The sequence below is a fragment of the Sciurus carolinensis genome, chromosome 15, assembly GCF_902686445.1.
Source record: "Sciurus carolinensis chromosome 15, mSciCar1.2, whole genome shotgun sequence".
NCBI lineage: Eukaryota > Metazoa > Chordata > Mammalia > Rodentia > Sciuridae > Sciurus > Sciurus carolinensis.
Genome location: NC_062227.1, coordinates 2,248,108 through 2,274,273, shown reverse-complemented (window position 1 = coordinate 2,274,273; position 26,166 = coordinate 2,248,108). Strand labels below are relative to the sequence as shown.

Here is a 26,166-nt window from a genome sequence, read left to right as displayed (position 1 = left end):
AAGAAACTGAAGGGTCCGTGCCAGCCACAGGTAGCGACCTACAGCTCAACAATGGCCCCAGGCTGGCACTTCCTTATGGTTCAACCTCATTGCGCTGGGCACCCCGAGAGTGGACAGGACCAGGGCAGGAAGGGCAGACTGAGCGCCCGTGTTCCGAGGGCACCTCCAGGCCCACCCATCTGGGCGGCCACACGGGGCTCCAGGGTCGTCCGTGAGGTCGGTCCTACACGAGAGCCTAGGTCCAGCCAGCTGAAATGCCAGGACCCAGGGCTAGATGGAGAGGTGTGGCCACAGGTGTCAGGAAAGCCACTTATGGGCCCTTCGACCCCTGCAAGGGGACAGTGCTGGCCAACTGATGGGTCTGGGGGAAGCACCCGATAGAGAACCTGGCAGTCCCAGTCCCCGGACCTCCTGGTAAAGAGCAGATGGAAAGCCTTCTCATGGAGAAAGGACTTAGAGCGCCCTCGAGGAGCCAGCGGGGGGACCGGAAGCAGCCTGTGTGGGGAAGCAGGCAACCGTCGGGGCGTCCGGAGACTCCTGTGCACTCTGTGAACGCGACACTCACAAGCGCAGGCTACGCTCGTGCCACAGTCTACACTGCAGTCAGCGTCAGCACTGCCAGATGAATCACGAGAGGCACCGTTACCCCAGAACGTTCTCCCATGATCCTCCTGCAGGGCGAGACTCTCTTGAAATCCCTCTGAGAGGCCAGTCTCAGAGGAGGAGCCTCCGATGTGCCAGGCTCACACCTGGCGCTGCCCTGGCCGTGCCAGCCTCACCTTCCTGGGCAGCAGCAGTGGCTGCTCCCTTCGGGGGCTGAGCCCACTCTCCTCTCACCCAGGACAGCGTGTGGTCATTATCTACTCAAACCCCCAAGTCCTGCTCGAGCGCCTATGGGCACGCCCGATGCCGCCTGGCACAGACACGTCGCCCATGGCTTTACCAAGTGGACTGAGCCCTTCAGGTAACACGGGTAACAGGTCATCTCACTGCCGAAGTTCTGGACACTCCCACGATGACAGGAGGCACCACTGGACGTGTGACGTCCTAACGGGAGAAGGAAGGAGCACGGGTGGAGACAACCACCTGCTCAGCTCAGATCCACTGCCTGAGTCGGAGACGCCAGGGGCGCCATCTTAGTTTCTGTGGAAGCCGGTTCACAGTGTAACAGGAAACCACAGAGACAACGCTCAGGAGTGATGAGAGGAATCCCGGGAGGTGGGAAGCAGAGCACCCTGAGGTGCTGAATCCTCACGTGACACGTGACACGCGACACGCAGCACATTCAGACAGGGGGCAGAGGCCTGAGGGAGCTCAGGGACAACCGGCCGTGCCCCGGAGGACGCATCTCGGAGAGTGTGGCCTCACTCAGTCAGCAGGGAATGGACACCACCCAACCAGAGCGCCACAGAACCCTTAGGTCACTGTCACTTTGATAAAGTGACAGTTCCCATCTTCCTACAGACATGCCCTGAGCTTTCTCTCGTCAGAGACTGCACAGGAGGTTCTAGACACAGCTGAACTGTGGCCGGTGACACTCATGTCACTCTCGTCTGCTGTGGGAGGGTGGAGAATCGAGAGGAGATGTGTGATTTCCTGTGTTTTTGGAGCCGACTCTGAACATTTTTGCTGTGATGAGATCTTTTAGATATTCTTGAAGAGTAATCATGGAGCTAACTGCTGCATCTGGGTAATGGTTTTAAAACAACCTTCAAAGTTCAGATGATGCTTTGTGCAGGATTCAGGCCCACGTGTGCAGGTGTGTGCACATGTGTATACATGTGTGTGCACGTGTGCTACAGGTGTGTGCACGTTACAGGTGTGCATGTAATGAACAAGATTAGGGAAGGCTCATTTACCTCAGTAGGGATGAGAAAGTTCCAGTGGGAAACATGAGAAGTAATCAATACTCATCTCTTCTTGCTCTACATTTACAAGCTTTATAAAATGAAAAGACATCTAAAATATAATTACTCTGAACACGTTTTTACTACTAACTCTTCTTTAACACCAGCGGTCATGTGCGTGTGTAATAAGCGGACGGCCACAGTGAATTCACCACAACAGCCAGGAGAGGACATCTCTGCTTTTGTGAGCACTGTGGAAGGGGTGGGTGGACTCCGGGCTCATCCCGGGTCCCAGTCAAAGCCATGGTCCCAACAGAGAGGACATGCCTTCCTGACCAGCAGAGTCCAGGTCTCTTAAGGTTTCCTTCTTGTTCTGCTCTCTGCAGCCAAACTCCAAGCCCACAGTGTGCCCACATTTAAAAAATAAAAAGCCTTTCACTGGGCTTGGCAGTCCACACCCCAGCTCTCTGTCCCTGGCCCTCCCTCAATGCCCACCTTCAGCCCCAGCTGAAGTGGCTCCTTTCCTCCAGGTCCTGAGTTCTTGGCAACCCAACTGGTGAGACCGTCCCTCAGCTAGGAAGTCCCACTGCCTCAAGGGGGGCCACAAAGCCTCTGGTCTGAGCACGACAGCGCGCACCTTGTCTCTTCCAGAACTCAGGTCTGCAGTACCGGAATCTGCACTGAGTCACCTGCACCTTTACTTTGTGTTGCATGTGAAATGTCACATACGCCTTGTCTCTTCACTAAGCCGGAGCGTCCTGGACCTCGAGGTCACACAGTGTAGCACTGCACTATTTTATTTTGAGAGAGCATCTTGCTGAGTTGCTCCTGCCTCAGCCTCCTGAGTTGTGGGCATTGCAGGTGTGGCCACTGCACTCAGCCAGGCCAAGGGTTTGAAGGCGTGGGAGAAACCTGGTAGGAAGGAGGGCAGGTGTGGCCCTGGAAGGAAGCCAGCTGTTCTTCTTGGGCAGAAATTTCAAGCTGGGCTGTGAGACAGAAATAGGTGCAGGAGGGCAGAAGAATCTAGATGGTGCGGACTGACCAGAAGCATAAGAGAGAGGACCTGTGCACGGACCTCACGGGTTGGAGGGATGCCCCAAGACCTGCCAACGGCTGTCCCAGGTCAGTGGCCACCACAGGGAACCAAAGGTCAACTGGGATTCCCCTGGGGGGACGAACCCGCAGCAGGTCCACTCAGAACACTGTTATCTGACGGACGCCTGATGAAACCTCCCTGTGTTTTCGTGATCAAGAACTCTGGCGTCTTCGTCTCAACTCCCCAAAGCCTCACAGGATTCACTTTAAGGTTAAATTGTACTTGAGAAACCGTTGCTTGCCAATTCAGGCTAGATATGCTTCCGAACTATAAACTGTACGTTTTACAGCAGACAACCTTCGTTAGAAGACACAGATATGTTGAAGGCTGGTGGGGTCCCTCCCAGCACCTCACACACAAAAAGTGCCTGCATGCACGTGTGCGTGCGAAGCAGACCACTAGGGACGCTAACTGCTGTTGTGTCAGCCACTCTGCGGCTGCGTGTGACGCTGGCTGCTCTGGTGGGGGCGGGAGGGGCAGAGGGAGAGACCCTTCCTCAGTCCATCCTCTTTCCACCTTGGGGTTTCATGCTGCACACCAGTATTCCCAAACACATACGAACAGGATTTAAAACGGAAATTCCTTTTGCAGTGAGAATGTTGGCAGAAAGTTGATGGAACTGAATTGACATGCCACAGTGATTGACAGGAGAAAGAACAACGGGTGGGATTATTTTAGGAGGCGAAGACGCCCCGCCCCATGCAGGACACTGGCTGGCAGTGGAGCCCTGTGCAGACCCCAGCCACAGAACCGTCCAGTAGCCCCACAGCCTGCCTGACACCTCTGCGCCTCACGCCGGGGGCCACCGCGCCCACACCTGATCTGGCAGAAGGGCAGCCGCTTTCTGCTCCTCGGCCATTTCCTGAGATAGCTGAGACAGTCACAAAGTCTCCTCCGAGTTCCATCAAGCCAGGGTGACAGGGACGAAACGCTCCGTGCTCGTGTGTCCTCCTGTCCTGTCCCAGCACAAGCCGGTGTCCTCCGAGGAAGGTCCCCGGAGGCCAGCCACGCCACTGGCTGCAGGGCTTGTAAACCTGAGGGAGCTCTGGGGATGAAAATCTCTTGGACATCGCCACACTCCCACAGGACTCGCAGCCTCAGGGACCCCGTCCCAGGAATTAGAGCAATATGGCCTCAGTCACTCTAACTGCAAACGCATTCTGTGCGCACACACCCTTCCCATAAAAGCCCGAGGCGCAGCTCCTGGGGTCTTGATCATGAGGAGCACGTGCCGGTGAGGCAGCAGCTCCTCCTGCCTTGTTTGCACTACGGTATTCACAAGGAGGCCAAGACTCGGGCAAGAGCTTCCCTCTAAGTATTAACACGGTTCAAACTCACCAGTGTGCTAAACCAGCAGGTGGACCTCGTGATAAGAACAGCATTTATTCAGTACCAAAGGAATTCCTGAATTTACTTATGAATGGCAGGACCAGGGACCCTTGCAGAGGCAGGCCCCACCTGGGCTAAGAGAGCAGAGTCAACTTCACAGCCACCCTGAGAAGGAATGTAGATCCCTGGAGCGTCCTGTGGCCAAGCACAGGGAATCCAGCCAGGTCACCAGAGAGCCTCGGAGCCCTCAGCAAGGGCTCTGCCGGGACTGCCACGTCCCTGCCAGGAGAGGACAGGAAGGGGTGCAGATTAAAGGTCCTGCTCATCCTGGACAGGAGCACAGGCAAGCCTAGCTGCTAGCTGGTGCTGGCTGACCGCTGTGCTGTGGGCACACAGTGGGTGGCCTTGTTCCGAGGACACAGGCTGAGTGCTTGAGGCAGGGAGGAGAGTGAACTGCCTCACAGGTGTTTCAGGGACAGGTCTTGGTGCAGGGGGTGAGGCAGGATCACCCACCCCAGGAAGGACGGACGGAGTTTGCCGGACTAATTTTTTTTGCATTTTGGAAGTAAGTCAATTGCTAAATAAAAGTTAGAGTTTATTAGGAAGACCCTTACGATAGTATTCAAAGAAAATGGAGTCTTCAAAGAGCATCTTTACTGAGCTCCAATACGGTTGATACATCTAACTGAAATACTTTGCTAGGACAATAATTCCTTACAACATAGGGCATATGGAAAGTGATGACAGCAATAGTAATGCTCAGGGGGGTCCCAACCCCCTTAGCATTCGTCACAGGCCCTGTGGGCCGGGGGCCAGGGCTCTGACAGAGGGGCTGCCCTGGGCCCCACCAGGATTAACTTCCCTGCCGGCCTGCTGTGAACCATGCCAAGTGACTGTTCCACGGGCACCTGGCTTTCCATCCCTGCCTTGAGGAACCACTGATGGGCTCTCTGCACCAGGGAGGAGGGGTCCCAGACCCTGGCCACGGTCGATTGGCCCCGCCCAGCTGGCTGCCCTGGCGTGGGGAGCCTGGTCCCTGTCCTCGCAGGGGCTTGTGTGCAGGTGGCCAAGGCTCTCCGGTGCCTCTTGTCCTTGGCCCTGGTCTCTGCCCACATTCCCACCCCACCCTCAGCCCTGCAGGGCGTCCCGCTCAGCACAGCTAGTGGGCAGGTGTCTCCTGTGCTCCCAGAGGCTCACTCTGAATGCAGATCACTAAGTGGCACCTCCCCTCTTTGTCAAACCCGGATCCCCTCCAGCCTGAGAAACGTACTGCTCCTCCTGCACCCCTCCTCCTGCACCCTCCCGTCCTCAGCGAAGGAGCAGGCTCAGTTCCTGCGTCTCCACAGCCCAGGGGACCTCAGTGCCAGCCCACGGAAGCCTGCTACTTACAGACGCCCCGGGAAGGGCCAAGGGAGCCATGCTCCACCCTGGCCAACGCCAGGATGCTCCACAGACCGGAACCCGTGGCAAGTCCCCAGATCCTCAGTCAGGCCTGTCCAATGCAGGACCTCTGGGACCTCGCTCACAGTCTCCTCAACACACACCAGTTCACAGTTCCAAAGTGTGACCTCTGTAATTCTCTATGACTTGACAGGGTCCGAACTAACAGGCAGGTAGCCCTTCCAGCAAATCCCAGGAGAGAGAAGCCCTCAGATGTGCCGGAAAGATAAAGAAAGCTAAAGGGTCTTTTTAGAAAGAATCTTCGCTGGGTCATTCTGAAAACAGTGGAGACACCTAGGATATTCAAAATATCTTATTTATAGAAATTCCAAACGCTGACAGCCTTCTTGAGGAAACCCCTGTCACCCGAAAGCTGAAGCATTTCTTTGGCGCTAACTGCCCTCGGGGTTGATTCAGGACACCCCGCACCTTTCTACCATTGTGGAGCACAGAGCACGTTGGGGTGAGTTCCTGGTTGAATCAACCAAGTGCTTCTCAGGACCTGAAGCAAAGCCGGGCAGACCCTGCAGCCCTGGGAACAGGGTGAGGGTGGACACAGTCTAGCAGCGCCGGTCAGGTCCAGGGACGCGGAACCAGGGGTAAGCCAGAGATGGGGATCCCGGACAAACGGGTGGGTCTAAGAAACTCTCACTGGAAACAAGGTGTGGGGGGCTCTCCCCTGGAACTCTTTGGTGACAGACCAGGCAGGAAAAGAGGTCCACGCCCACCCATCAGTAGGGGTCCCTGGAGGATTCCCACCCGGAAACCTGCCCTCTGAGAGGCTGCAGGGCTGGCCTCGGGGCAACCTCCCCAGGAATGCTGTGGGCCTTGGGCCCAGCAGCTCAGGACCGCAGGGTCTGAGGCAGGGGTGGGATAGCTTTGGGGTTCAGTGGGCTCCCCTGGGATCCATAGGATGGGATAGGGGGGTGGGGCGTCTGTCTAGACCACCAGGATCTCAGGGCTGCATGAGGGCAGAGTTCACGAGGTTCACAGCCGGGCTGATGGGGAGGAGGACACGGTGCGTCCGACCCCGCGTGCCTGTGTGCTGGGGCCGGGGGCACATCAGGCAAGGCTCCGGGGTGCTCCCCTCAGGCAGAGCAGGCACCCTCCTCTGGAAGCCGCACCTCCCAGGACCAGCCTGTTCCCGGTCCTAACCTGTAACGGCCACCTGCAGAGGCCTGGCCATCACCTCCGCTGTACCAGGAACTGCTCGAGGTCACACAGCAGGCACGGGCAGGGCTGGAATCTGAGGGCTCAGGACCTGGTCGCTGTCCTGTCCACAGACTCAGATCCCAGAGGGCTGTCTGTGCAGCACCTGTCCACTTCCTGCCTCGGGGACGTGCTCCCGTTTGGCCCTGCCCAGCCTCCGTGACACCCTGAGGCAGCGCCAGGCTGGGGCCCTGGACCCGTGGCTCCTGCTCCCCTTCAGAGCTCACACGCTGGGGGCAGAGGACCCGCAGCGGAGCCCTTCTCACACACAGGTCACCCCTGAGCACATCCAGGGTGACACCCTCTCCTCTCATGCGAATGCGACCGTCCTCCAGTGTCCAGTTCCCGGTGCAAAGCAGCCGACGGCTTCCCACCCGAGACGCTGCTCCATGCTTCCTTCTCCTTCTGCACCCGCTGGACCTCACACACCGGACCCGCGAGGTCCCAGTGTGAGCAGAGGGGGCGGAGGTGCTGGAGAAGAGGCCTGTTCCTCAGCTGTCCCTCCCTCGGGGAGCTGACCAGCAGGCCTGCATTTTCCAATAGTGCCTGGGCTGGGAGGATTCAGGGCTCTGAGGAAGGTCCAGGGCCCGGGGACCATAGCGGGCTGCAGCCCGGCTCCCTGGGAGGAGCTCCCTCCCACCTGACTGACAGGGTGCACTTCAGACTGGCTGATTAAGAGACAAACAAACAAAAAACAGCAAGGAAGGCCCCTAGCCTGCTGATGGACGTGTGTTCTGGAAATTCCGTACTCAGGCGCCACAGAGACAGAACAGAGCCCTGGGGGGGCGCAGCCTAGAAGCCACCTGTGCTCCCTGTGCCAGCCTGCTCTTGACACGATACGCAGGCCCGTTTATGCACAGCCCAGGGAGGGAGCGCTGGCGTGTGCCGCAGTGGGAAAACTGCACTGCTCAAGGTCACTGGCTCAAGGTCAGGCCCCCAGAGAGGTGGAGCTGAGACCCACACTGGCTGCCTGGTCCCCCAGACCTGGTCCCAGCCTCCAGGCATCCTCTGCCGCTGCCTCAACTGAACATTCCACCCTGGCCACGCTGGGCACCCCAGTGAGAGCCGCTCTCTGGATCTGCGTGGGCTTGGGATTTTAATACCAACTCGGGGACGATAGGGGTACAGACAGATCATCAACTACCAGGTGAAACTGCACCTTGTGGGGGCAAAACCAGGGACTGAGCACAGAGCAGCTTCACCACAGAGCCCCAGCCTCTGCCCCAGCCCCCAGCCTCTGCCCCAGCCCCAGCCTCTGCCCCAGCCCCTGCCCCTGCCCCTGCCCCTGCCCCAGCCCAGCCCCAGCCCCTGCCCCTGCCCCTGCCCCTGCCCCAGCCCCAGCCCCTCTTATTGTTTATTTTGAGACAGGGTCTCACTAAGTTGCTTAGGACTTTGCTAAGTCACCAAGGCTGGCCTTAAACCTGTGGTCCTCCTGCCTCAGCCTCGCCAGTCACTGGGAGGACAGGCGTGGGCCTGGTTTTGCATTTCTCATTGAGCCTCATTTCTCCTTAAAAAATCTAATGAAACATAATTTTAAAAGAGCTAATACAATATCACATCTGAAGAAGAAAAATTTAACAAAGGAGCAATTCAATGTATCTCAGTACAGGGATTCTGCTTGGTTCTACGATAAAGGTTTTTGGGGAGTAGAGGCTGCCGTGCCGTTTTCCTGTTTATAATCCATCCATCGATCTCCTTTCTCTCACGAGAGCTGCCACAGATTGCTCGCTTCCCTCCCTCCCTGTGGAGATGCATCAGATGGGACCCAAAAGTTGGTTGCAATGACCAGGAACCAGCTAGCGCAGGGGTCTTGGGGACAGTCAGTCCCAAGCCTGGGTGATCTGAGGTCTGGACACACTGACGAGGAAAACTATAATCAGGCAGCGGTCACTTAATGAGCTGATGTTAAGACCACTACTGTCCTTGTTATTCCGATTTACATGCTGGAAAGACCTTTTTCATTTATTTCATTTGAAATTAAAATCTAATATGCTATGCTGGCCTCGTCCCCAGAGCTTCACATTATTCAGCAGCAAGTATCTTGTGGCTGCAAGGACAGCTGGGCTGTGTGCTTCTTGTGTGGATGAACTCCCCGCTTTCACTTTGGCTGGTGAAGGGAATGACTGTATGCTGGGGCTTGAGGTCACAGGGACACGGCATTGTCACTGACCTCAAACAAAACCACAAGCAGCAGGCGGATCGGCGGGTGGATAATTCCCAAGGTAGGCAACATCTTCACCGCAGGTACCAGTTTGCTCTGACAAGCCATCTCAAAGCTTTGCAGCAAACCCTTCCTGGCTTTGTGCCACCAGATCCGAACCCTCACCGGCATCTGCACCTGCCACTCCGCCATCCTCCTGTTCAGTGGGAGGCACTCTGGTCCTTCTGTGCCCTGGACCTCACCCTGCCTGCCCTCTCGAGAACTGGCTCTGACAATAGCCATTTCCCCCTGTACCACCATCTTCTCCTGCTCCACCAGCTGATTCTGGCTGAGTGATCAGCTGCCTCTGCATCTTTCCTCTTAGAAGAAACCCTCCTGGCCCCTCCTGCCCTTCCACTTGCTTCTCAGTGTCCAGCACGGGAACCTAAGCAAAGCCCTGTCTGCCCCGTGGCTCTGTGATCCCGCCTGGCATCCTCTCCTCAACTCTCACCAATGCCAGCCCAGGTCAAAGCCATGCTACCTGGATGCCCCTCTGCTGGCACTGCCCAGCTGCTGTTCCCCGGGCCCTCTTCCGGTCCCTGGCTCCTGAACCTTCCTCAATGGCCCGTCTCTCCAGAACATTCCTGTGCTGAAGCTCCCAGCTTCCTCTACCCGTGCTCCAGACCCCAGGCCAGGCTCTCCTCCCCGCTGCGTGAACGGTGGCCACAGCTCGCCAGGGAGTTCACAGCATCTCCTCACACCCGCCTCAGCCCCACCTCTTTCTACCACCTCGGTGGAAGGTCAGGCCAAAGCCCCTGGGCATTGCTGATTTCTCCATTTCCCTCCAAAACCATATCCAAACATCAGACGGTCTGACTGGCTTCATTCCACAGTGGATCCTGGCTCGGGCCATTTTGCTCAGTTTCCATGGTCACCAGCTCACACAAAGTCCCCCATCACCTTGCATCTGGAATGCCACATGGCCTCTGAAAGGTCCCCAGCGCCAACCTCCTCCCCGCCGCCCTCCACACATGGCCAGTGTGAACTGGACAGAACACCGTCGCCTCCTGAACCCACTGTCCGGCACCTGGCTCAGCGCCTGGCCCAGGAGGCAAGACCAGCCTTCCCACAGTGGCCCGGCCTCCAGGCATGGCCAGATGGCCTTCCCTCTGGTACCCCTCCAGCCTCAAGGGGTTCACATGAAGCTCAGAGAAACAGCAACAGAGCAAAGGGGAACCACCTGGTATTTCTGAACAGGGCATTCTTCTAATTTTTCCTGCTTAACTTGAAGAACTCAGAAATTAACTTGCTTTGTTTTGGTTTTGGTGCTGGGGATGGAGTCCGGGCTTGGGCATGCTAGGCACGAGCTCCGTCACTGAGCTACAGACTCAGTCCCTGAAACTGACTTTTGATGAGAGAATACATTTGGTTCAAAAGTTCTTTTCCTGGAGATGTGGTTCCAGAGGGAGCACACACATCTGGCAAGGGAGGCCCTGGGTCGTCCCAAGCACCAGAACCAAAGACAGACAGACAAAAGCCAAAAGTGAGAACCTAAGAACTTATGATCTAATAAAACAAGTAGTGTGACTATTTCCAAGCACTCTGGGACAAATGACTAAAAGTTCCTGAAAACCGTGTACATAAATCATAAAATAAAAATAACATGAACAGAAGAGACATTATATGTTTAATATCAACTACCTTATTTGTGCAAGTCTAAGTTATACTATAAATAAAACATACTCCCATTTGACGTGATGATGGACACACAACAGAATGTCAGCATTCACTGGGAGCAGAATCACCCCAGAGAAAAGCATCACCTCTACAAGAGCATTACAGTTTCATTGCTCTCTGCTGGCGCCCAATTCTCTTTTAGTTTACTGATAGCTGATGATGGTTTCTGATAACCAATTTTAAGTAACTTTAAAAAACAAATATGAAAATGCATGTATTCAAAGGAACGGTGGCTCAAGTTGTGTCTTCTTATTTAAACTACATACAATGTAACTCAGACACACTTTCATGAACCAAGTGGACTCCTCAGGTGAAACCAACAGTTTCTAAATTTTAGACTGAGTGAAGCATCCCTCATCTGCGAGTGTGTCATGAACAAAAGATGATGTGCACTGACAATAAGTCTTGATCTATCCACACGGTGAGACAATGCTCCTTCCTGAGGCTGCGATGTCACTCTCGGCAGACACACAGGACCCATCTGAACATCACAAGCCTGTTCTGTACACGTCCATGTCTGAGGACAAACATGAATGTGCCTGCTGATTTCAACTAGGACCCCGTGGTTTTGGGTCACTTCTCCAACATGCAAAATGCTGCAGAGACGCAGGAGGACACACGAGAGCTCAGGTGGTCCGTGGGGGCCCTGGGCACGGCCGAGCTGGCCTTGGCCTCACCGCCCCGCATCTCTTCACCCCCCGTTGGCCACCGAGGAAAGACACTGTGGGAAGAACAGTGTGTCCAGCACCCTCCTCTAGCCCATGTGCCACCCAGACTCCTTTTCAAAAACTCTAGAGATGTCACAGGCTAAGTTTGGGTGCTTCTCAGAAGTAAAAATCACCTTAGAGGATGAAAACACAAGCTGTTTAAGAAAGTGATTGTCATCCCTCATCCCAATACAGAGCATGCAGACAACAGGGCCGGGCCGAGAGGGTGTGGGCGAGCAGTGTGCCTGGCCCTTCAGCCAGTGGGGAACGGGGCCTGTCCACTCACACGCTGGTGTCTGCACAAGCTGTCCTTGAGGACGGGAGTCCAAGAATGAAGGCTGTCTGCAAACCTCCATGCCAGGCACTCCAGAGTACTGTCACTGATCACATACCCAGGCACACACACAGGCACACGCACATGCACACACATGTATACACATGCACACACACATATACAGGCACACACGCACACAGGCACACACGCAGGCACACGCACATGCACACACAGGCGCACACACACATGCACATACACACATGCGCACACACACACACACACACACATACGCATGTACACACACATGCACACATCCACTCATGCGCACACACATGCATACACATGCACACACACATATACAGGCACACACGCACACACACATATCCATACACAGGCACACACACATGCATGTACACATACACACATGCGCACACACATGTACACACACATGTGCACACTCTTTTGGCGAAAACTGAAGCCAAAAATGACTTTCTGAGGAACTGAACATTTTTCCTTTAAAATCTGCTTCATGGAATTACCAACTGGCAGTATTTCTAAGAAATGTTAATCCTACCAAATGAGAGGCAACTAATTCTGACAACACCCTTTTGCACAAACCAGCTGCCCAGCAGTGAAGAGAGCAGCCTCGAAGGCAGCCGAGCCTGAAGCGATTCAACCAGAGACAGCAAGCCGTGGCCTTATCTACGGCGCACGTTCTCTCCCTGCCGACCCACGATGTCGGCCTAAGAGCAAGCTGAATTCAGTCGTGTTAATCCCACGGAGGCGATTAGGCACTGGCAGAGCTTCCCTCTACTCGCACGGCCTCTGCTGTTGATATCTGGGACACTGCTTAATTGTTCACTTTAAAGAAAACAGGAAAAAGCTCTGCCAAGATCTCTGAAAGGCAAGCTGTCTTCCCATACATTCATTACGGTCCTACCGTCTTCAATATTTTTAACAGACACAAATATTTTCTTAACGAGGAGGTATTTATGGAGACAGATTTTGAAGAGTTCATGATGAAGGAGCATTAACACTGATTCTCAGCAAGCAGTCCCAGAGAACAGTTCCGCCTCTCACTATTTAAATATTCCAGGAAGGTCTTACTTACCTGGGAATATTCGAAGTCCGTGATAGGCGCGATGCTCTTGATGTAATCCGATCGAAACTGGTTCTCGGGGTTGGCCAATGGGACTGGAGGTATTATAGTACTCATCGCGGAGACGATCGTCTAACACGGGGGGGAAGAAAGAAGCAGGTAGAAACATGACAGGGGCCCTGGGTTTGGCCTCACGTACGTGATCTCCACTGTGCAGTTTTAGGGCACAGGACCCCTAATCTTTCTGAAACAAACATTAAATAAAGCGCTTACCACAATGGCATCTTTGACATTTTTCCTGATGTCCAGAATTTTCTGTTTCTTCTCCCTATGTTGAAAGAAAGTTATTAACTTAGTTCTCCCTTGGCACTGGTGGAGTCGAGGTCAGAATCGACTCCCCGGACGAAAACTGAAGCCCTCTTCTAATCTGTACTCTAAACAAACTCAAATGCACACATTTTATAATCCAAAGCATGGAACCTGGCAGAAGTGTAATGGGCGCTTCATGGAAATGCAGTGACAGGGCTGCACCTAAGTCTATGCACCTGTGCAAACAGAAAGGTGAACCTTGAAACAGCCGGACTCCTTACGTGTGGCCCCACGCGGGGGAGTCAACCGACCAGAGACAGAAAACACTGGGGGAAGAAACTACAGGTGTACTGAACAGGCTTCACCCATCACTATTCTTAAACAATCATTTCTTTACATGGCATTTCCATCATATTAGGTATTACAAATCATCTAGAGATGATTTCAAGTGTTTGAAAGGAGCCATGTAGGTTACACGCACCAGGCCATTTATGTAAGGACTCAAGCACCCTGGACTTTAGGTACAGCAGTGTCATGGAGGCAACCTCCCATCCTCCAAGAATCAGGAACTAGCCTATTGGCTGAGTGCCCACAGCAGTGCCAATACCACACACCAATACCCCAAGAATACCTAATCATCATACTTTGTTAAACAATTTTTTTTTTTTTAAACTAGGCACTGCCAGAAGAAGGATTTGCCCAAATTGAGCAAATTCAACAAATGTCTCTCCCTCCCCCTGGAAGGACTTATTAAAGGGGCTGTTGAGGGAAAGCAGTGCTGGGAAACCCAGGAGAGAAGTCACAAAGTTTGCAAGCAATTTGGTAGCAAAACTGAAACTGGGTTTTCTTACTCGGGATTAAATCCATTCACGTGCAGGATCCTCATTTGTTTGACGATAGTGCTTTTCCCAGACTCGCCAGCCCCTAGGAGCAAACAAAAAGAACGCTGTCAACTGTATCTTCACAGCGCAGTCATCCCTCACCGGGAACGCTATTATTTTCGTGCCCCTACGTGGGGATTTTGGCGCACACGCTAGTTGCTGCCGAGGAGCTCGCCCTGGCCGGCGTCGGTCTCTTGCCTCAGGGTCCTGCCCGCCAGCCGGGTGCTGCCGCAGTCCTGGACAGGAGCTCCCGGCCATGCGCTACCCCGGTGCCAGATGCGCCCAGGGCGAGAGCGGCGCGAGCCTCCGACCGTCTTACCCAGTAGCAGCAGGCGGTGGGTCGCTTTGTAGGCCAAGCGCTCTTTCTGCAACTGCTTCTCGATCTTTTTGTTGGCCTCTCGTCGTTCCTTTTCATCGACGCCCTGGTCTTCCGCGGTCTTGCTGTTGCCCAGACAGCCCATGCCTGCCCGCTTGGGTGGACGTCAGGCACAGGCAGGAGGCGCGCAAAAAGCAAGAGGGAGCTGCAGGTAGTTGTGGATCCTGCGAAGGCGTCTTTTTTCCTTGCTGCTGAAAGAGACGGTCTGGTCTCCCGGTGTTTTCCGATCACAACGGGCGGTTCTTCTCCCTCCCCCTGCCCACCGCAAACTCCCAACTAAAAGGATGCAAGGAACACACGCGGCGGAAACGCTTTTTGAAGGGATTTTCAAATCTGCCGGATATGTACCCTACAATGCAAGGAGCCGGGGTTGTGGGCGCCACTCTCTGCTGGAGACAGCCAGGGTGGCGCTGCGCCCTAGGCTCGCCCCGCGTCTCCGCGCCCGCCTCGTTCGGTACCGCCCAGCGGGGACCTCTAGGGGCGGCGCGCTCGGCCGGGTGCCAGGTCCCCGCCGATGTGGTGGCCGAGCGCAGGGCAGAGGGACCGAGTGCGTCACCAGGTCCCTGCAGGGCGGCTGTGGCCACCTGCTGGCTCGCCAGCTGCTCTGCCAGAGCCGTGGGACACGCGCCCCCTCCCTGGTCTGGGCTCCCAGTGAAGGACAGGGGAAGAGGCAAAGGAAGGGCGCCGGTTCCCGCCGGCAGCGGGACGCTGAGTCCCCGGCTCTTGAGAGGCGCTGCGGCGCTGGTGGGGACGGGAGCGGGCCCTGTCAGCGGGCGGGAGGAAGGGCAGGGGGCTTACACTGGCCCGCGTGGGTCCCGAGCCGCAGCCCGCTCCGCCGGCCCCGTCGCACCCCGCGCCAGGGAGAGTGCGTCTGGGCGCGCGCTCCCCGCCTTCCCTGGGACGCCTCCCTGCTCCCGGGCAGGCGAGGACTCGCGCAGGATCATGCATATTCTATCAGGGAGGAGGATCTCTAAGAGCACCAGTCACTCCGCCTTTGTTCCGTTCAGTTTCTAGACTATTCCGGCGCACCCACGCCGCCGCCTCCCTAGCCTCCTGTCTTTACCTCCAGCCCCCGTTCCTCCTTTGCAGTTTTGTACATCTCTACTGCTTTTTAGAAGGCACTAGGGAGTCGACTTTGGCATTGTGGAGCACAGCAGAGGGCAGGGGACGGGAACCTGTTGTCCTGCATGGTGACTGAAGATGAGGGCTCCCCATGCCTTTGGCCCCATCTGCAAGGGGGTTGGCAGCTTTGCGATTGCACTGTTGAACTGCGAGGAAGGAGGGCCAGAGTCGTGGACGCCAGCTCCCAACCGTGAAGATCACTCTTCCTGTGCTGGAAGGATTGCCTTGGGGCCAGCGGGACCAGGCACTGCTCACCAAATCTGTCTATGCTCAGTTGTATTCAAGCCCCTCCCGCCTTGCTCCAAACCCACACCATTTCCCCTCACTTTCAGCATGACCTGGCCTTCGTCCTGGAGCAGATGCCATGCTGGGTTCCCCACTGCCCGGTCAGCCCTGTCCTCTCTACATGGTGGGGTTGGTCTCCTCCTTCTGCCAAACCTCTCCTCGGGCAGCCTCCAGGTGTTCCCTCTCTTCAGCTGCTTTGCCCAGCCCCTGGTTTCCCTCAACACGCAGACACATGCAGCTCTGTCGCATTATAAATCAAACACGGCCTTCAGTCGCACACCTGGTTAGTCCCACCCGCTCTCCTCCTGACTAGGTCTCTGCCAGCACTTCTAGCTTCCTCTTTACCGTGGCTTTGGCCTTTGCCCCTCCACCAAACACGTTCTCGTCAGTTGACACGCAGGACCACAGCCTTCAGTGGACCCTGGGCTTCCCCTCGTCGCTCTCTGTGGAGCCAGCTCTGATCCCACGTGGCCTGTGGCTCCCCGTGCTGCCCTTTGGGCTCTGCTCACCCCTGGCTGGTAAGCCTAGGCCCAGCGCAGCCTTTCTCCTGGAGACACGTTCCTGGGGTCTGGCCGCATTCTCCATGCTCTGCACTGCAGTTCTGAGGACATGCACATCAGATCTGCAGCCTAGCACCCCTCCCACCCACCCTGTCCCACACTCACCCAAGATGCCTCAGGCATCCCCAGCGAGACTCACCCTGGACTGACTTCACGTCCCCACTCCTTGGACGGCTCCTCCCCCTCTGTTCTCTCTTTGGAATAAAGGTCCCTGATTTCCAGAACCACAGGGAACCAAACCGGACTCTTTTCTTCTTGCAAACTCCCAAAGTGACTGTCCCGTTGGACCTACTTCCTGAACTGGTGTCCTGTCCTCTTCGCTCACCTGCCTCCACCGGGGCCTCTGATCACCAATTCTAAGCTGACCCTTCCCGCCACCTCCTGTCTGATTTGCTCCAGGGCACCTGCACACTAGTGTCACCATGGCAGTGCAGATCCAGTCATGCAGCTGTCCCCTCCACCTGTGAGCCCACCGCCTGGCCCTTCCAGCCTCTGCAGCCTCAGCTCTCATTTCTTCCTCTCCCCCCACACTCCACGATCCCCAGCGGGTTGTCAGTGCCCGGCTGCTCCTTCCTGGGGCGTGCCTGGGCCTCCTCTCGGCCAGGCTGGGCACCCCTGTCACACCTGCACAGCCCAGGCAGCTGCTGCTGCTCCCTCAGAATCCACGGGATGTGAACCCGGAGGGCCCGGCAGGGTCTGCTCTGCACCCGCCGCACCGGCACCTGCTTCAGTGTCAGCCAGAGACGTTCTGTGGGTCTCTGCTCAGTGGACCGATGCGTTCACAAAAGCCAGAGGTGACCCCCGGTCAAGGTGCAGATTCTCACTAAAGGAATCTCATGATCACGTTTTTAAATTTGTAAAATATTTCTCCATTGTATCACTCTAGTGGAAATACTTTAAAAATGAAACAATAACTCTTCTTTTTAAAATTTTTATTGGTTAATATAATCACACATAGTGGTGGCTTTGCCATTACATATTCGTACATAATACAATGTCACAGAATAATCTGGCCGACATGGTCATCGTCCCCAGCCCCTTCCCTTTGCCTCCTCTCCTCCCTCCCCTGGTCCACTTCCTCTACTTCACTGATCTCCCTTTTATTTTCTTGGGGCCCCCTTCCTGCCCTTTTCCTCTAGCTTCCACATATGAGAGAAAACACACAACCTTGACTGTCCAAGTCCGGCTTTTCTCTTAACACGATGGTCTCATGCTCCGCCCATTTTCCTGCCACTGACATAATTTCATTCTTCTTCATGGCTGTATAGAACTCCATTGTGTACACATGCCCCATGTGTTCTCCACTGATTTGCCGCTGACGGATGAACCCGGGTTGTTTGCACGTTTGCTAGGAACTCTTCTGGACGTATGTGGACACAGACACACAGCGTCACGCTCCACTCTGAGCTAGGTTAAAGTCCAGTCTGTGGCCGGAGACCCCGCAGCCCAGCCGCCGCACCCGTGAGCTGCTGGTCTGCGTCCTCCCCGGGGACAGCATTGGCCAGCAGGCACCCTGGCTAGGGGGCGGGGCAGTCGGAAAGCGGGGAAGCACGTGTGAGAAGCCAGGTGTGGCGTGGGATGTTTGGAGAAGGCCACGGCTTCTGTAGATTGAGAGAAGAAGAGGACAAAACAAATTCCACAAAAACCTGGGGGGAGGATTCAGTCAGAACCCAGAGCCACCGTCCTAAGACAAGCCAGTGCTGCAGAACAGCAGCAAGAGGTTTCGACGTGCTCATGTCTAGAAATGAAGGCTGCAGGCAGCGTGTGTGGTGTTAAGAAGCAGTGCACAGGGAGATGCCATGAAGCACGCACTCTCCCGGGCATGACTGTCCCAGCTAGGGAGTGGAAGTACCTGCCTGGTGAAACAGCTTCTAGCTGCTGATGAGGCTGGCGCCTGCCCACAGAGAGTTCCAATCAGGTCTGCAACAGTCCCAAGACAGGAGCTGTGGTCACCAAGGGCAGGGAGGGGCGAGTGAGAGGGTGACAACACATCGGCGGGACCTCACCTACGCGTGCGCCTCTCACGCGGCTCCGAACCACAGACGCGGCATCCCGAAACACGAGGCGTCACCCTCCATCAGTAGGGAAAGGTTTCTTATGAAGAATGCCAGGCCAACATCTGTCTACTGCCAGGTGGGAGCCCAGGCCTCCCCTCCCCGCTGCCTCCCTTGGTGCTGCCCAGCGCTGGGCCAGCACTACCTCTCCTGCCCCAGCACTTTGCTTTAACCCCGTCATCTGGCCTTCTGCTCTTCCAGTGGGGAAACCTTTCCTCATTTGTCTCAAACCACTGGCTCAGAATCCAGAACACTGGCCTGCTCATCTGGAGCAGAGGAGCCCGGCTGCTGGGTAACGGAGAGCATCTGTTACCAGGCAACCACAGCAGAGCAGCATCTCGCTCCCCAGCAACCCGCACGCACTGCAGGGTCCAGGGCCTGCCCTGTGAGCAGCGCCAGCAGAGGGCGCAGGTGGGCGGGCGGCTCAGGGAGGTGCGTTCCTCAAGAGCAGGAGAGAGAAGGCCCCGCCCCCTGCCAGCATCTGAAAGGCCGGAGACTCGGGGCGGGGCCGCAGCACAAAGGCCGAGCAAGAGGAGCCTTCCTCACTCTCGCTGATGTTAGACATAGAGAGTACCTTGGAAACCCGGGTGCATTCCAAGTTTACTTTAGTCTGTATTTGGTTTTGTGAATTTCAAACCATGGTTTAAAATTTTGTTTTGGTTTGTTTCCATTCCTCTGATTGAAGGTGGCAAATGTTTAAAAAAAAAAAAAAAGCCCAGCATTGTTCTCCGGCCGACTGAACCCATGCTCAGGAGAGCAGGAGGCGGGGAATATCCCCCCACCATAAGGAGGCCCCACATCTGGGTGAACAACTGGAAGGAAAAGTCCAAGACAACTGTTTCAGCTAAGGACAGCCCGACCCAGGAGGTCAGAGCAAGTCCAAAAAGGGCCTAGAGTGATGGTCACACAAAATGGTAGATGTGTTACATTTTAATGAAAAACCAATCCATAAAATGTGATATCTAGTCTTTCTATGGTATTTATACTGGGGTACTGGGGATTGAACTCAGGGGCAGTGGACCACTGAGCCACATCCCCAGCCCTATTTTATACTTTATTTAGAGACCGAGTTGCTTAGTGCCTCACTAAATTGCTGAGGCTGGCTTTGAGCTCCTGAACCTCCTGCCCCAGCCTCTGAGCCACTGGGATTACAGGCATGTGCCACCGTGCCTGGCACTTTAAAGGTTCTTAACAACTAAACTGCACTAAGACTTTTGATACAGGTGCATCAAAAGTTGCGGAAGAAGAAGAAAATAGTGGAAGAAAGGTGAGAGGTAACTAACTGATCCCTAATTCTGTGCAAAGCCCTCCATGCAAGAAGCTGATGCTGCAGCTGGAGGTCACGAGCAAACGGGCCCGCGCAGAGCCACTGAGTGACCTGGCGCGTGCTGTGGGTCCCTCTGTGACACTGTGAAAGCTGGCTGCTGTTCTGTTTTTCTCTTCGTGTCTGTGGACGTCACCTGTGTAGGTCACCGCTCACAGCAGCAGAGGTCACTCCGTGACCCGACTGAGACCTGCCTGGTGTTTTCACTGAGTGGGAAAGCAGGAACGGGCTCAGGTTTGCTTTTCTGTACAAGCTCTGGGACCAAATATTTTAGGATTTACTGAGATAACGTATCTCCCTTGTTCTTACTCCCGCAGCCAAAGTGATATTAAGTAGCCTCCAGAAGGGCCACACACAAAGGATACTAGCAATCCTGAGTGATGGCTCTAAACACCAAAATGGTACCGGTTAGTAGGGAAAGCGTGGCAAACGTCTCTGACTCCCAAACCTGGGATTGCAGTGATCCTTAGAATGCCCCATTGCAGACAGGAGTCTAACGGCCATTATTACCATATGAGGTAGAAAGCCACCAAAGTGTTAGAAAGCAAAATAAAACAACACAACGCGCCGTCTCATAAGCGTAGAGGGGAATCTGCCGACAGGTGAATTCACCAGCATTTTACAGTTAGAAACAGCAAAAGCCACCAAACTAGGTCAGGTTATGCTACGGCTGTGCTCAGTGACCCCCAAAGGCTCTTGTGCTAAAGTTAGTCCCCAGCTCAAGGCACTCCTGGGAGGTGCGTAAGCCTTTAAGAGGCGGGCCCGGGGGTGGTCTTCAGGTCATTCGGGGTGAGCTCTCAAAGTGGATATGGGACCCCAGTCCCTTCCCCTTCCCAGCCAGGTGTGGGATGGGCCTGCCACATGCAGCCCTCATGGCATGCTCTGCCTTACTAAGCGGCCAGAAGCAACCAGCCACCCAGTCACAGATGGGAGCCTCCAAAACTAGGAGCTGAAAGAAACCTCTTTTCTCTTTACAAGCTGAGCATCTTGGGTATTTGCTACAGTTATGGAGAGCTGACTTACTCGCCACAGCAGGGGTTGGCCAGGGGTTGGCAAAGCACAGCAGGGGACTGGTGTTTTAAGAGTAACTGCACATAGCAAAGTGGCACTTGAAACATATTTTAGAGATAAATGAAATACGGGGCTTGCTGATATACAAAGAGGCAACTCAGAAAGTGGAAGTCAAGGTCCCTATTGATTTCATTCTGCTGTTCACCTCAATCAGCCTAGCAAAAGTTTGGACTGCAGCAGATATTCAAACGTGTTTAATGAATGTCACTGAACACTTATGTAAAGTTACAAAAAGAGTCTGGCCATTTTTTTTTTTTTTTTTTTTTTTTTTTGCGCTGCTGGGGAGAGTCTGGCCAGTTTTAAAGACAGTGCTTTCTTTTTTTAAAGGGTAGGGAAACGTGAGACCCATTGCTTACATTCTTCAACAGCTGAAATCGAGAATGATTACCGACTTAGCACCCCGAGTCCCTACGTCCAAACCTGAAACCTTTTTGAAGGAGACACGACACCACCAGTGGACTATTCCACCCGAGGCCACAAGGGACAGGGCGCAGGCAGAACGCAAGCGCAGGAGGCGGAACGCAGGCGGAGGCGGAACGCAGGCGCAGGAGGCAGAACGCAGGCGCGGGAAGCTTGTCGTGTGAAATGACGTCGCTGAGTGGATAAGGTGCATGTAGCACAGGTGAATTTCAGTTTAAACGTGGGCCCCATCTCCAAGATATCTCGGTATGTGTATGTGATATTCCCAAGTCCAAGCACTCCCGAGCCTAAGGGTGCCAACGGCACTGCCGAGGACATGGAGAGCCACGCGTGACAGCGCCAACGTACCCGGCGCCGACCGGCATGGAGGGGACTCTGCCGGGCGGGCGTGTGAGGGGCCAGAATTGGGAAAAGCCCGGCGGAGGAGGAGGCTGGAGGTGGGCTGAGGAACAAGGGGCCCAGGCGCCACAGGAGCGAAGAGCGAGGGCGAGAAGCGGGTGCGGCTGGAGCAGCTGGACAGAGGGCGGCGTCTGGAGGCTGGCTGGACGGCCCACCTGGAAGAGGCGCGGATCTGGTGCGGCAGGGTGTCTTCAGGGACGACCTCTCCCATAATGGGCCGCCTCGTGGCTGCTGGGTAAGAACGTTAGGGTTCAAAACCCGCCGTGCGTTATTCTGAGTTTCCATCCCTGCAAACGGTGAGGGCCCAGGACGATGCGCTCGCTCCAGAAGACTGTGCGGAGCACGAGGTGAATCCAGGCCGCGGAAGCTCTCGGCGCAGGTGGCGATCATCACTCGGCATTAGTGTAGAAGGCGCGATCCACTTTCTCCCTCTGCAGGAGACGCCTTGAGGAGCTCCGCACTGTTGTTCCACCAGGAAAACATGAGAAATGAACTACAGCACCGTCACAGCGGCTGGCTGGGACCTGCCACGCTAGGCTGGCCACAGCTCCTGGCTGGGACGGTGGGGCAGAGACATGCCCGAAAACTGCCAGCCACGCCTGTGTCGGAAGCCTGGCTCAGCAAAACGAGCTTTGTACGTAGAATGGAATATCGTTCAGCTTCAAAAAGGAAAGAGATTCTGGCGAGTGCTACCATATGGACGAATCTCGTGGACACCGTGCTGTAGGAAGGGAGCCGGTGGTAGTGTGCAGCTGTGCGGGTACAAGTCCTGCTACCGGGGTCCTCTGACGTGGAGCGGGAGAGACAGAAGTGGGGGGAGTGGTGGGTGGGGGTAGCGGGGGGGTGTGAGTTGAGGGGGGGTTATGACAGTGGTGTGGCCATGCCATTGCTTTCGGTGCACCAGCTGTGTGCTTACGAATGTCAGAATGGGCCAGGCAGGTGGGACACGCCTGCCATCCCAGCTGCCCAGGCCGAGGCAGGAGGATCGCAAGTTTGAGGCAAGCCTGGGCAGTGAAGTGAGACCGTGTCTCAAAAGAAGAGGGGATAAACTGCCCCTCTGTTCAGTCCCACTAACCAAAAAACAAACAAACAAACAAAAAAGGTTAAAAAGGTCAATTTTATGTTTTGAATATTTTGCCCCAAATTTAAAAATATGCCCTTGTGGAATCCCCATCACGGCAGCAGCGGGAGAGAGGAATGCTTCTGAGATGTGTGATGACACACACCTGTGGCTCCTTCCGACTTCTGGTTCCAGGAGAGTGACTTCCTTCCTTGGCCTCAGGCTCAGTTGCTGCAATTGCAGGTCATGACCCGCAGGCAGCAGCACAGAGCCTGAAGGACCCACAGCTCAGGATCCCTGAAATTTTGAGATTCATTGATCCATAAGAGCATTTTAAAGTTTTAAATCAAAAACTTCTTCTGCAGTCCTGAGGACTGAATCAAGAGCCTCCCACCCGCTAGGCAAATGCTCTACCCCTAAACCACACTCCAGGACCATAACGCATTTTCTTTTTTTGGTACCAGGGATTGAACTCAGGAACACTTAACCATTGAGCTACATCCCCAAACCTTGTTTTTCTTTTTCATTTTTTTCTATTTTTTTTTAACTTAGAGACAGCTCTCACTACGTTGCTTAAGGCCTTGCTAAGCAGCAGGAGCTGGCTTTGAACTCGTGATCCTCCTGCCTCAGCTTCCCAAGCCACTGGGATTACAGGCGAGTGCCTCCACATGCAGCTCCGCAAGGCATGCGAAGAGCACATACTGCATATCTGTACACTGCCAGGCCTCGGATACCAGGATGAGTGAGTCAGTACCTTTCTCACCTGGAGCAATTGTCCAGGACAGCGCTATCCTACAGCTGCCCTGACCCAACCTGGACATTTAGGAAAGGGCCGGCCTGCAGCTGATGTGACCTCACCTGGAGAGGCCATCTAGGGCAGGGAGCTAGCCTGCAGCTGCCCTGACCCCACATGGAGTGGCCATCTAGGAGAAGGGCTAGACTGCAGCTGTCCTGATTCCACCTGGAGAGGTCATCTAGGAGAGGGGCTAGCCTGCAGCTGCTGTGACCACACCTATAGTGGCCAACTAGGAGAGGGGCTAGCCTGCAGCTGTCCTGACCCCACCTGGAGGGTCCATCTAGGAGAGGGGCTAGCCTGCTGCTGTCCTGACTCCACCTGGAGTGGCCATCTAGGAGAGGGGCTAGCCTGCAGCTGTCTGATCCCACCTGGAATGGCCATCTAGGAGAGGGGCTAGCCTGCAGCTGTCTGATCCCACCTGGAATGGCCATCTAGGAGAGGGGCTAGCCTGCAGCTGTCTGACTCCACCTGGAGTGGCCATCTTAGGAGAGGGGCTAGCCTGCAGCTGTCCTGATTCCCCCTGGAGTGGTCATCTAGGAGAGGGGCTAGCCTGCAGCTGTCCTGACCCCACCTGGAGTGGCCATCTAGGAGAGGGGCTAGCCTGCAGCTGTCCTGACCCCACCTGGAGTGGCCATCTAGGAGAGGGGCTAGCCTGCTGCTGTCCTGACTCCACCTGGAGTGGCCATCTAGGAGAGGGGCTAGCCTGCAGCTGTCCTGATTCCCACCTGGAATGGCCATCTAGGAGAGGGGCTAGCCTGCAGCTGTCTGATCCCACCTGGAATGGCCATCTAGGAGAGGGGCTAGCCTGCAGCTGTCTGACTCCACCTGGAGTGGCCATCTTAGGAGAGGGGCTAGCCTGCAGCTGTCCTGATTCCCCCTGGAGTGGTCATCTAGGAGAGGGGCTAGCCTGCAGCTGTCCTGATTCCACCTGGAGTGGCCATCTAGGAGAGCGGCTAGCCTGCAGCTGTCCTGACCCCACCTGGAGGGTCCATCTAGGAAGAGGGGCTAGCCTGCAGCTGTCTGACCCCACCTGGAGTGGCCATCTAGGAGAGGGGCTAGCCTGCAGCTGTCCTGACCCCACCTGGAGTGGCCATCTAGGAGAGGGGCTAGCCTGCAGCTGTCTGACTCCACCTGGAGTGGCCATCTAGGAGAGGGGCTAGCCTGCAGTTATCCTGATTCCCCCTGGAGTGGTCATCTAGGAGAGGGGCTAGCCTGCAGCTGTCCTGATTCCTCCTGGAGTGGTCATCTAGGAGAGGGCTAGCCTGCAGCTGTCCTGATTCCACCTGGAGTGGTCATCTTGGAGAGGGGGTAACCTGCAGCTGTCCTGTCCACACCTGGAGTGGCCATCTAGGAGAGGGGCTAGCCTGCAGCTGTCCTGACTCCACCTGCAGTGGCCATCTAGGAGAAGGGCTAGCCTGCAGCTGTCCTGACTCCACCTGCAGTGGCCATCTAGGAGAGGGCCTAGCCTGCAGCTGTCCTGACTCCACCTGCAGTGGTCCATCTAGGAGAGGGCTAGCCTGCAGCTGTCCTGATTCCACCTGGAGTGGTCATCTGGGAGAGGGGGTAACCTGCAGCTGTCCTGTCCACACCTGGAGTGGTCATCTAGGCGAGGGACTAGCCTGTAGCTCTGTGACCCCACCTGGAGCGGCCATCCATGAGAGGCACCTGGCCTACAGCTGTCCTGACCCCACGTGGAGCACTGGTCTTGGGGAGGACAGCCTGCAGTGGAGTCCTCTAAGCCTATGAAGATGCAGGCAGCATATGGGTGGGACATGGAGTCCTCTAGAAGTTTGGAGAAGTGGTCACTTCCTTACTGGAGACGGTGCTGGCCTCTGCAGCCCCTCCTCACTTCTGCTGGTGGAAGACGCGGGCGCTTTGTCTTGGACATCTCAGAGGCCAGTCATCAGGAGTGCACATCAGCAGCCGCCGTGTGGTCTGAAGGTAACGTGGGTCTGGGAAGAGCTGAGTCTGATTCTCAAAAGGCACTGAAGCCCCTCAGACTGACGGAGATGATACCATTCTCTCCTCCACTGATTCCAAAACGGGGGAATATGAAAGAAATCTACCTCCTTTCCCACTCAGGCGGATTCATCTGCATATCATGACTGTTGAATTAATTATCTCTTTGCCTGGTTGCCTTAGAAACTGGTTTCTTCTAGAAGTTGGTGTAGTTAGTGTTTAAGGTCATTGCATTCCTTTTAAGAGAACATCCAAGGTGTATGCAGTCAACCAAGCACAGACTCGGGTCACCCAGGGGGGAACTGTTGCCTTTCTCAGGAAACGGGGACAGCTCACCCTGATGCTGGCAGGGCTGTCCCCAGGCAGGCGGGGTGTAGAGCCTAGCTCCTCTCTGTGTCTGTCACGGGAAGCCACCACTCAGTGGGGTCCAAGTGCAGAGGGCCGGGGCACCGAGCTCTCCTGGTGGGAAAGAGAAGGAAGCACCAGACGGATCCACAGACTGAGGTGCAGGAGGGATCCTTCCGTGGTGCACAAATCTCAAACGAATGTCGCTGGGCTGGGCGACGGAGGGATGAAGAAACGCGCTGATATCGGGATCAGGGGCCAGGATTTCTGAGAGAAAGGCCGATTAAGAGGAAAAACCCGTGTGGACCGGCCAGAAATGTACAAGTC

The 26,166-nt window shown here is 55.4% G+C and overlaps 1 protein-coding gene across 5 annotated transcripts in view; it reads right to left on the bottom strand.

Annotated features, from left to right (window-relative positions):
• Gnal (G protein subunit alpha L) overlaps positions 1–26,166 on the bottom strand; it is a 484,329-nt gene that overhangs the window by 411,517 nt on the left and 46,646 nt on the right. Inside the window, exons 1-5 of one of the 5 annotated variants that reach the window (XM_047526851.1) lie at positions 15,243–15,333; positions 14,388–14,632; positions 14,039–14,111; positions 13,152–13,206; positions 12,891–13,010 (exon numbers count right to left, since the gene is read on the bottom strand). In XM_047526851.1, coding sequence (XP_047382807.1) covers positions 12,891–13,010; positions 13,152–13,206; positions 14,039–14,111; positions 14,388–14,529 — 390 coding nt within the window. In that variant the 5' untranslated portion in view covers positions 14,530–14,632; positions 15,243–15,333. Of the gene's footprint in view, positions 1–12,890; positions 13,011–13,151; positions 13,207–14,038; positions 14,112–14,387; positions 14,761–14,792; positions 14,871–15,242; positions 15,334–26,166 lie in introns of those variants that run through there. The other 4 variants (XM_047526852.1, XM_047526853.1, XM_047526850.1 and 1 more) reach the window with 4 other exon arrangements.